Consider the following 11272-nt stretch of genomic DNA (forward strand, 5'->3'; position numbering starts at 1 on the left):
TTTCACCATACCTCCTAGAACTGTTTGTCTCTGGCTCCAGTATAAAATGAGCACTTGGCACCTCCCTCTCTAGACCGCCTGCTGCTTTGAAAAGGAGATGCAGAAACTGAGGCAGAGAGAGAGGAACAGACCCCAGCAATCCTGACTCCCAGCCCCACATCCTGCTCTAACCCACTGGACCCCACTCTTCGCCCAGAGCCCGGGGCAGAAGCCAGGTCTCAGTTCCCTGCTGCCTAGACCATTTGAGGGAGGAAGAGGCAGGGTGATGATAGAACACGGCTCTAAGGACCCAGCCAGTGACGCTCTGCCACAATACAGCTTATGCAGCAGCTGCCCCTCCACAGACAGGAGGCTGGCTGGCTGCAGCTGGGGGCAGGCAGAGCTGGGGTACTGCTTTTACCTGACCCATGAAGCCATAGAACCCCTTTCCTCGTTATGCAAAGAACAGGAGCTGCACAGAGTCCTTTCTGTCTCAGGCAGGCACGGAGGGAGGCAGGCAGGTTGGCAGCAGGATTGAGGGAATTTACAGAGAGGGCAGGGCAGGGCAGGGCAGGGCTGACTCAGCCCAAAGCACCACAGGGGGGCAGGAGGTGAGAGGCATGTTAGTCAGACAGCACCAGGAGGGCACAGGGCCCTGTGCACCAGACACTATCCCCGCCCCATGTGCCATGAGCCAAGGGCTTGGCTGGGAGCCGCTGACCCCACCCCCGTTTAACAAAACGCTCTGCCACAGCTGCCTTAGCATCCACGCCACTCTCCCCAGGCGCCCCCTTCCCACAGCCCAGGCTTCCAGCCTCAGGGGGGGGGGGGGGGAGGGGGCACCATGGCCCCCCATGGCAGCCACCAGAGGGCAGGGACTGCTCCCTGGGGCTAGGGGCTCCTACAGCAGCCAATGGTGGGGCTACATTAGCACCTAGAAGTGAGATCACTGCCCCCCACCCCACCCCACCCCCCAGGCTCACACCCTAGTCTTAGCCCTGCTGACACCAGTGACTTGCTGCCCAGCCCCCATCCTGCTGTCAGATGGCAGGACAGCTACATTCTCGTGTGGCCAAACCACGCCTGCTGGGAACAAGGCAGCCGGGCAGCAGGATGCGAAAGTGACTCACGCTTCCTGAGGGCCTCCGAAGAGCCAGATGGATGCTATTAACCCAGCGCTGCCTCCCACCACAACTGCAGCTCGCAAAGAGCCGGAGAGGCAGCTGGGCCCTGAAAACAGGCAGCCAGCTCCAAGGAGCAGGCAATGCAGTGCCAGAGCGGTCAACAAGGCAGAGCAGGGGGAGGCACGGCCGTGGCAGAGTCAGGGCCCCAGCCCTCAAGGAGGCCATCCCTTCTCTGCACATGGGCCAGGCCTCAGCAGCAGGAGGCCCTGCCCGCACAACGGTGCAGCATAAGCAGGGAGTGTGGGACAGCCGCCTCGCGGCTACGGAGCAGACACTTCACACCCTTCACCCATCCTGCGGCAGCGTGGACTCTTCCCCACCTAACGTGGAGCTTCACCCAGCCATGGGCCTGTGGATCCCTGAGCACGTGGACTACCTCAGCCTCCACAGTGCAGCCAGTTCAGACAGAGTTCAGCAGAGCTTAGGGGGTGCAGGACTAGCTCCTGCTGCCCCCCTTAGAGCCTCATGCCCCTCTCAGGGCCAGGGATGCCCACTCTGATTGCCACCCAGGCCATGCTTGTTACAGCCAGGCTGTAAGTCACTTCTCAGCAGTGGCCCAAGCATGCTGGGCCCCTATGAGCAGCAAACCCGCAGTCCAGGCTGCTCCCTGGGAACAGAGCCCTTTGCCGGGGGACGCAGCTGCTCGGGATTCCCAGCTCCTAGAGACAAAGGAGAGCAGGCCTAGGCATGGGGATTCTGGCTGCACTCCTCCCTGCAGCTAGGCAGGCTAGGGCAAAACCCTTGGGAAGGCTCACAGGAGGCAGCTGGCAGCCCCCACCACACGGGGTAGGGAAGAGCCCTCGGAAAGAGCAGCTGAGGGAGAAAGACACCAGGGCCCAGCTGCTGTGACTGGCCAAAAAGGGCCAAGACAGCTGCCAGCCTCTAGGAGCTCTACCTGCCCCCGTGTGGCAAAGGTAAGGAGCACCATTTCTCCCCATGCTGTAGCATTTGCAGGGGTGGGGCACTAGCCGAGCCAGGGTTGCACAATCCCAGGCTCGGGAGGGGTGTGGTAAGCAGGCTGGCCTGCCTGGCAGCTGGGCACAGGTCCAAGGCTGTACACTCAGATGGGGAGGGGACAGCCTAGCAAGGCGCTTGATGGGTCCCCGGGAGAGGCCGCCCCCACCCCAGCCAACAAGCTAGTTATGGGATGGCTGGGACCCATTTCCCATGGTAAACCAGCCCCTTCCCCACCTGGCTGAGGGGCCCAGCCCTGCCAGATGTCACCGGTAAGTTATCGGCAGTAGGTAGGAGGGCAAGGCAAGGGCTTGCAGTGACCCATGCCCTGCTCTCAGCTTCAATATTGATCTGGGGCCTGGGGCTCAGCCTCTCCGCACAATGAAAGGGAGATGGTTCTGCCAGAGGCCAGCGCCCCCCCCTCCTTTGTGCTGTGCTGACAGACCACTGCTCACCTGTTTACCCTTCCCAGCTGCTGGCTGGGGGGCAAGGGGAGGTTGAATGGGCCCCAGCACCTTTAGCAGGAAGGAGGAACAGCAGCTTGCTGCAGGCATTGTTAAAGACAGCACCCAGAGCCAGCAGCCCTGGGCTCCCATTCCAGCCCCAGCAGACACCCACACGACCCACCTCTGAGGGAGCACAACACCCTGCCCCTCCGAAACGAAAGGCTCTGCCAGGGCAGGCGCAGCCCCTTGGGGAAGCTTCAGCACCAGGGAGCTGGGCCATTTGCTGGGCAGAGAGGACTATGCAGCACTCCACACCCAGAGCATCTTCCTGCTACAGCTGGTCCAGATGGCAACAAAGGCCAACACCATCCCCCTCATACCTCAGCCAAAGCACCCATCGAGCCCACAGCAAGAGCCCAGACCTGCCCCACAGCGGCTGCCCCCTTGCTAGCAAGATTTCCTGTCCTCCCCCACAGGAGACTCACTGTCTGTCCCTGCAAAAGGGGAGAGATAAATGGAGTCCTATCCAACTGCATACAACCCACCTGATGCCCCTCACCTAGCACCCTCCAAACAGGCCCTCAGCAAGTCCCAGGACACCTGAGGAACACCAGCAGACCTCCAGCCAGCCACACAGCCCCCTGCCCAGGAACGACAGACCCCAGGATACCAGCGTGTGGGGGTTTATTTTTCGTGTCACTAATCTAGGCTGCTGATGTTCAGCCCCCAGTGAAGTTCTCAGCAGCCCATGCTCCCACTGGCTGCTGCAGGGAGGCTGGTGTCCCTCCCTAGCCAGTCAGTGCGGTCCCAGCTGGCGGGAAGGCAGCGTCCTCACTTGAAGATCTTGCCCTGGTTGAAGGCTTTGCCGATGTGTTTGAATTCGCCCTCCCACATGAAATACTCCTTGATTAGGGTCTTGCACTCCTCGCTGTCCGCATCCAGCTTCCTCCAGGTGTAGGACTCATAATCCACCTGCCAGTCAGGGCTCAGCTGGGAACAGAGGGGAAGGGGTCAGCAGTGGGCACGCAAGGGGCCATCCTCTACACCCCCGTCACCGCACCAAGCGCAGCCACTCCCTTCTCCCTCCACTAGTGCTGGAGTCCCCCCTTCACAGGGCAGGGCTTACTCAGCTGCAGATACCAGGCCCCTCCCTCACAGCCCAGCATTCACACCAGGCTTCGCTTTCCACATGGACCAGTCACTCTCTTGGCACTCAGCAGCCACCACAAGCTGCTCCCACAGTAAGGGGGGCTGGCAGATTTGAGCAACCCCAGAGCCGGTAAGGGCCACCCTTTGCTCTTGTCACTGGCCAACTGCTCAGAGAGGTCCACGAGAGCAGGCTGCCTCCTTTGCCTAGAGACATTAGCTAATGCCTGGGGGCAGCCAGAAGATTCCCAAGCTGCTGCTGCACCAGGAACATTGACCTGTTTCCAGGGTCCAGAGACACAGCTCACCCGAGGGGAGCAGCAGCTAGTGGGGTATAGACAGATGCCCTGCACACACAGCCCACACAGAGCCTCACCGGGAAGGCCAGTTCCTGGCCACGGAAGACCCAGACACCAGAGATGGTGCTGTCATTGTTAGTGCCGAAGAGGATGACGCTGGCGAAAGCGTTCTTCCGCAGCTTGTCCAGGCGCTGGAACATGCCTGGTGGGAAGAGGAGGAAGAATGGTCACTGCCACACCGCACCCCCGAGCGGGACCAGAGCCAGACCAGCCCCACATACTGTTGGGAGAGTCTGGCCAAGCCCCAGGAAGGAAGGGAAGGGGCACCGGGCTCGGACCTGTGATGAGGTTGCAGCTCATGAAGGTCTGGCTCAGCTCCTCAGGGAAGCGGTACTGAGCGTACCAGATGGACCAACCGTCCTTGTCAAAGTGCTCCCAAAAGTAGGGCAGTGCCACCGTCAGCGTGTCCTCGTTGGAGTACTTCCGCTTGAACTCATCCATGATGAAGGGGCTGGGGGCAGAGTGGCTCCATTAGACAGGCAGGGGGGCAGCTGCCCTCACCCCAGCCACCTCCCAGAAAGGCTGGCTCTGTTCCAACTCCTGCCTAGCAGTGACTCCAAGGTGTTTGGGCTGGGGGGCCAGGCAGCCATCACTGACCTGTTCAGGGGCCAGGACCGTGTACAGCTCGCCTCCCAGCTCAGCCAGTGCCCATGGCCAAGAGCAATGAAGGGCACTGAGGAGGGCCGGCTCCCATGTCTCTGGCCACGTGCTCCACGTCCCAGTAGGGACCAGGGGCCCAGCCACCCACAGCAGCAGCAAATGAAGCTATCCCAGGCATGCAGCAGGGCATGGGACTGGGGCGACTCCAGCTCAGCAGCACTGAGGCCCTGCCTGCCAGTGTGCAGCCACTGCCCCCTGGTGGCCAGGGGAGGCAGCAGAGAAGCCAGGAGCAAGGGGAGTCTGATTTCAGGCTAGGTCCCAACACAGGCTGCTTCCCTCCCCCTACAGGCCGAGGGAAGGGGTGGGGAGGGGAAGGAATGCCATCCCTCCACAAGGCAGGGAGGGGCAGGACCCTGCTCCCACCAAAAACCAACTCCTGTTTGTTCTGGAAAGGCCACTCTGCCCTTTCCCATCCAGAGGCCCTCCCAGAGCAGCAGGAGGGGGCTGGCTGCCTCCCCACTGTCTGGCGAAAACAAGAGCTGATGGCAGCTTGCCCAGAGAGGCCAGAGGAGAAGGGGAGCAGAGCATAGGAACTGGCCCCTCCCAGCACCCAGCCCACCAGCAGCAGAGGAGCCAGATTAGTGCAGTCAGCTGCTATGGGGGAGTCCTGTGTGCACCCTGCACTGAGCCCAACCAGTGTTGTGCCACCTGGATCTGGCCCATCTCCCCTCCCCCCCACAGGAGCCCCCACCAGCCAGGGCTGGCCCAGCCCAGTGCCAGGCAGCTGAACAGGTGAGCACCTCTTGGGCAGGTGAGCAAATGGGTCCTTGGACTTCGGCTCAGCAGCCAGGGCCTGATCACACTCATCCAGCTCCTCCTCAGGCTCCGACTTCCTCTCCTCTTTCTTCTCCTGCTTCTTCTCCTCCTTGGTCGGCTTCTCCTTCTTTGGGATGTCTTTCTTCGGCTGGTTCTCGGCAAACTTCTTGGCTGCAGCAAGGGGAGGAAGGAGCCTATGGGGGGTGGCCAGGTCTCTCACACCCTGTAAGAGACCCTGGCAGACTACCTTGAGACTTAGCAATAGCAGGAATCCAATTACTGTTAGCCCAGAACAAGAGCAGGCCCAGAGCCATGGCTCCCTGCTAGGACTTCTGATTGCTTCCTATAAATGTGGCATCTCCTCTTGCACCCAGGGTGGAGTAGCCCCCAGAACCAGAGCGAGGCAGACTGAAGCCTGGGAGACCCCATAGGGGGAAGAAGCCAATAGATCAGGGTACACAGATCACAGCAGTCACCCCAGAGAGTTAGCAAGCAGGATTTACCACCCTTCCCCCCCACCTCAAGTTGTTCTCTACATCACTTCACAACAGGGCAAGGGCTGACATCACCAGGGCAGTGCCCCAGTGCCCTGCCCGGGGAGCTGCTCACCATCAAACTGAGCCATCTTCTCACACAGCTTCACCTCACCCAGCACAGCCTTGAACTGTGGCTGGTTGATGCAGGTCATGAACCAGCGGTTGGCGTTGCTGTAGGGCTGTCGGAAGGACGGCTCCAGCACCTGGACAGGGGGTCAGAGATCAGCACAGTTGGAGCCAGCCCCACCCATGGCTCAGGACACAGACCCGAAGAGGGGGTTCCTGGGCATCTACCCCTGCCCCAGCGGCAGGCAGCCGCTCCCCAAGCCTTTGCAGCCACACTGGAATCCCAGCCCCCTCAATGCCCCACCCTCCCACACCACATGGGACTACAGCTACAGCCCCCAGGACAGCAGGAACTCTGGAGGGAAGCTACAGCCCAGAACCAAATCCTCCTGACATGGAGCCTCAGGCGGCAGAGCACCGATCCCCCTTGCACCTGCTTGTAGAGCCAGAGGAGGGTGCACACGACAGTGATGTCAGCCAGCGTGACACGCTCCCCAACCAAGAAGGTCTGGGTCTTCAGGTGAGAGTCCAGGATGCCCAGGATCCGCTTCACCTCCTCCTTTGCATACTCTGTGGCCTGGAGATCAAGAAGACCAGGTCAGCCCCACTGAGGCAGGGGACAGACAGATGCTCACACAGCTACTATACACTGTGCCACTGCATACAAGAAACATCTTCACCAACACCCTCCCCTATTCAGCATCCCCAGGAAACCATGGAAAAAATAGGACAGGTGCAGTGCAGTGGTTAGAGCAGAGGAGCCAGGTCTCCTGGGATATAAGCCCAGCTCGACCACTGACTTCGGGAGAGTCCTTTCCTGTCTAGGAGGCTAATCCCTTCCTGCCCATCCTGTAAGACCTCTGAACTCCCAGGCCAAAGTGCAGAGAGATGCACAAGCTCTCAATCGCAGGCATCAGCTCCCTTCCTCCACCCACAGCTGGCAGGAGATGGTGCCAAGCTGGGAAAGAAGCAGCAGCAAGAAAAGAATGGGATCCCAAGGTGGGATGGGACCCAATGCCCAAAGCTGGAGCATGTCTCAGACAAGCAGCCTTGGGCCAAGTGGGGCCATGGGGCAGTTTCCTGATCAGAATCCCAGCAGGGGAGTCAGAAGCTCATCATCAACTCAGCGTGGGCCTTCCTGCCCCCCACTCATCTCAGTCTGAGCAGAAAGAGGGCAGAGAGAAGCTGCTCTCACTGGACTGCACAGGTCTACAGGCTACCACACAGAGCCCTGTATTCATGGCGCCTCCAGACCCTCAGGGAAGAGGCAACAGGGCCGACACCTCCTCTCAAACTGCAGCCTTGGAGCAGGTGATTTGCCTTCCCAGCTGTAGAGGCTCCAGTGGCACATCTCAGAGCAGAGAGGCAGTCCAGAGAGACTCTCCTTGGCATGGGCTCATCTGCATGAGACAGGGGAAGCCATGCCAGGAGATTCACTGCACTACCTAGCCAGCCAGAGGCTTCCACTGCACCATAGCAGACCAGACAGAGCGGCTGACGAGCTTAGCACCCAGCCAGCTGGAAGAAGCATCCATTCTTTTAGCTGCGGATGGCAGAGAGGTCAGGGACACCTCAACAGCTGCAGCCTCTCCTCAGAGATTTCAGGCCAAGCTCTCACCCCCCGGCCCTTGGAGAGATGCTGGAATGGTGGGCATAGACTATGGCCCCATGCATCTGCATCACCCCAATGGACAGGTCACTGAGCATTACCGTAATGTAGCTAGTGGTGTGTACCCCTAAAATCCCAACCCTGCTTCACAGCCAGGAACTAAGTAGCAAGGCCCCCTTTGATCCTCCAGGACGGGATGTTAGTGAGCAGCAGTATCAGGGGCAGAAACTTTCAGGGCTCCCACTGTCAGTTCTGCTCTGTACACATGGGGCACCGAGGGCAGCAAGGAGCCCACCTGGTCCTGGGGCTGTGACTGTTCACCAACTCCAGCAGGAGCTACCTGTCCCAGCCCCCACTGACCTGCTTGTTGTAGTGCATGATGCCCAGTGTAGGGAAAACCCAGGTGCTGGCAGGAGGAACAATGTCGCTGTCAGCAAAGCTAACCCACTGGATGATCTGGGCAGCTGTCTCCTCTGTGGATCCTCGCAGCTCCTCGTTACTGACTAGAACCAGAGAGCCAGTTGGTCACTGGGATGGGCAGACACCCCCCTCCCCCCAGCCAAGCCCTGTCCACCCAATGCAGAGTCCCCCTTCCCATCCCAGACGTACCCTCCCCCACAACAGAGACTCCAACATCTGGGCTCCCCCCTCCCTCCCACCCCACACCCGGCAGCAGCACTACCTGCCCTATGAGTGGGGCTGCCATCAGGGAAAGGGAAGGCAGAGCCAGCAACGGGGAGAGCCAAGCCCAGCCCCCAAGAAAATGGGACTAGCAAGTCGGCAGACAGTGACCCAACTGTGGGTATGTTGAACACAATAAGGAGCTGGCCAGTGCACTGCTTCCTCCACTAAGCCCCACACTGACAGCAGCACAGGCAGGAGCTGCTCAGTGGGGTGGGGACACCCCAGCTTTACAGCATCAGCACTGCCAAGTGCAAGCTGGACAGGGTATGCTCTTCCCATGAAGCTTCCCACCCAGCCCTCCATTCCAACAGGTGCTGGTGGCTGCCCCTGTCCATTACCATAGTGAGCGATGGCGTTACTCTCAAACACGCAGAACCCATCGTCCCCTTCAAAAGCAGGAACCTAAAAAGCAAGCAACATTTCACCCTTTACTGAGCAATCAAGGTTTTCACCAGCCTGCGTGGCATCACCGCAGCCACATTTGCTAACTCCACCAGCCCTCAGAACGCAGCCAGTTCTCAGCTGATGGGCTGCCAATTTCTCTTGGGCCCAAAGGGCATCTCAGGCCTGCTGTCACCTAGCACTCCACAGCAGCAGCTCTCAGATGGCCTACCCCGCTGCCAGGAAATCACAGGGTGGCAAGAAGGGAGGAATTCATGCCCTCCAGCAGGCACCAAGGGAGTCCTCTGCTGGTTCCTTCCCCCACAGTCACCCATCCCTGGCTGTCCTGCATCCACCAACCCAAAGGCTGCAGTGCTAGCAGCAGGGAGGCAGGCTACAGGGGAAGCATGCCTTACAAGGACCCTTCAGGGCTCATCCTTTCACACCTCATCTCCCAAATACCGTGAGCAGTCAGTGCACAGCTGTCTCCTGTGGGCCACCCAAGGGGTAAGGTGACATGAGCAGCTCCTACACACTCTTAGCTACCAACATTCCCTTCCACACCAGGAGATGCAATGCAGCACACTTTGCAGCTGGCCTGCCCCCTACCAGACCAAGCCTCTCCAGCCACCAAATACCTAACACATGGAGGCAAGAGGGAAGGACGGAGTGACCCCACAGGACTTCTGTTTCTTTAATTTGAATGACTCATTTCTGCAAACCTGGCACTGCCCCTAGAAATATCCACTGCCCAAGCCTGCTCCTCACTCAATATAAGGAAGTCTGTGCATCAATATTACTCACCTTCCCAAGGGGGAATTTCTTCAGGAACTCAGGGGTCTTGTTGGTTTGCCCAAAGTGGAACTGGGGTGGGGTGGAGAGGACCCTGATCTTAGTCCCGCTGTACTGGGCAGCAATGAGGGCTTTAAATGCCCTCCAGTTCTCAGGGTAGGTGTAGAGAGTCTGTAGAACACAGAAAATGAACAATGGATGCAAAACACAGGATCAGATCACAAAGATCCCAATCTTCTTGTTCACCTCCCTTCACTGACTCCTCTGTCACCACCTCCTCATTAAACAGAGCTCCCACCACCCTGATTTTACCAACCCTCGTTATTCACTCAGAATGACCCAGCTCCTTTGCCCCTTCATCTGCCATAGTCACCCCTGGCTACCCACCCCCCCTCCGATTCACAGTGGCTCCTTTCATCCACCCCTCACAGGTCCCCTCACCAGTTCAGGGATGTCACCATTTCTCACAGCCACTCTTATTTCCACCCATATCCCAGCATTTCTCCTCACCCCAGATCAAATGCTCCCTTTGCTTCCTGGTCCCCTGTACATACACAGAGGCCGCTACCACCTCAGCGGCAAGCACTCCAGACACCACCATCCACTGTCATCTTCACTGCCAGCTTCATCGTGCACCAGAAAGCCCTCTCTCTCTGTACAGACCCATCACCTTGGGCCAACCCCCAACCATTGATCAGTTGGGTGGGGGCAGACTCCTAAGCCAAAACACCCCATCCCTTGGCTGGAGAAGAGCTATCCTAGCCAAGGGAGATGCAAGAAGAGGAGAATCCAAAAGCAGAGGTCTCCTCCAAGGACCCGCCCCATACACCCATAAAGACTCCTCTCCCATACCCCAGCAACACCACAACCCCCCTCCCTCCAATACCTTAATCTTAAAACAGCCACCTCCTCTCCAAGAAATAGTGTCTACAAGGCAGAGACCTCCCCAACGTCCTCCTCATAGGGGGACACGACTCTCAGGATGCCCACCAAGTTGTCTCCCCTCCCAGTCAATCCCCACAGGTCCCTGGGGCCGTCTCCCCCAGCTGTAGGCTCCTTTGCCACTCACCCGCCCCCCCAGCTCCAGCCCCCCACCTCTCCTTCACCAGCTAAGCTCCCCCACCACTGCCTTGGAGGGGTCTCGACTCGCGGGTCAGCCCCAGCGGGCCCCCCAGCCAGGCCCCCCCAAGGGCGCCCCCCACTAATACCACCCTCAGGGAGACGAGCCCACTTCCGCCCCAGCACTACCATTCCCCCAGGTCCCAGCAGGCCGCCCAGGAGCGGATGGAGACGGATTGCCCAGCAGAGGGGCGGGGACCCCTCAGAGGCGACACACTCACCCCGGCCGCCGCCATCTTAGCGAGCAGAGAAAGGGAGGAGTCTGGGGCGAGACCGCCGTAAAGCAGCGGGGAAAGAGCCACAAAGCGAAACGCCGCGCACCCAGTCACAGCACGACATGAGACCACTGACCAGCGCCTTTATAGGGCGTCACGAAGGAGGCGGGGCCATAGACGCGCGACAGGAGAGACGTCACTGGGTCACGTGCGGAGGGACGGGCGCAGCTCCGCGCGTGCGCAGTGGGACGACAGCCGAATTGATTGAGAACTCCGACCAGGTGCGGGCGGCTCCTCAGTCGCAGGCCGCGTTAACTCACATGCCGTGCCCCTCAAGCCCCTCCCCCCAGTTTGGCTCCTCCCACACGGGTGCCCCCACCCCACCC

At 59.6% G+C, this 11272-nt stretch overlaps 1 protein-coding gene across 2 annotated transcripts; it reads right to left on the reverse strand.

Moving 5' to 3' along the window:
- Positions 1-3230: 3230 nt before the first annotated feature.
- On the reverse strand, positions 3231-11007 carry EEF1G (eukaryotic translation elongation factor 1 gamma). 2 transcript variants are annotated; one of them, XM_067543826.1, is made up of 10 exons: positions 10893-11007; positions 9565-9723; positions 8718-8781; positions 8056-8198; positions 6520-6663; positions 6094-6223; positions 5469-5655; positions 4347-4519; positions 4086-4210; positions 3231-3553 (listed from the first exon to the last, which is right to left on the reverse strand). In XM_067543826.1, the coding sequence occupies exons 1-10, from the start codon at positions 10905-10907 to the stop codon at positions 3395-3397; spliced, it is 1299 nt and encodes a 432-aa protein (XP_067399927.1). In that variant the 5' UTR covers positions 10908-11007; the 3' UTR covers positions 3231-3394. The 2 variants fall into 2 exon arrangements, with proteins under 2 accessions (XP_067399927.1, XP_067399928.1); XM_067543827.1 differs by having other exon boundaries at positions 10801-10905.
- Positions 11008-11272: the final 265 nt, after the last annotated feature.

The sequence above is a fragment of the Emydura macquarii genome, unplaced genomic scaffold, assembly GCF_026122565.2.
Source record: "Emydura macquarii macquarii isolate MOO-44397 ecotype Brisbane River unplaced genomic scaffold, CSIRO-AGI_Emac_v2 contig_968, whole genome shotgun sequence".
Classification (NCBI taxonomy): Eukaryota; Metazoa; Chordata; order Testudines; family Chelidae; genus Emydura; species Emydura macquarii.

Excerpts from the sequence above, each read along its gene's own strand:
- EEF1G (XM_067543826.1), bottom strand. Across the intron at positions 6,664-8,055 it reads TCATGCACTACAACAAGCAG|GCCACAGAGTATGCAAAGGA; the intron begins GTCAGTGGGGGC and ends CTTGATCTCCAG. Across the intron at positions 5,656-6,093 it reads GAAGATGGCTCAGTTTGATG|CCAAGAAGTTTGCCGAGAAC; the intron begins GTGAGCAGCTCC and ends CCCTTGCTGCAG.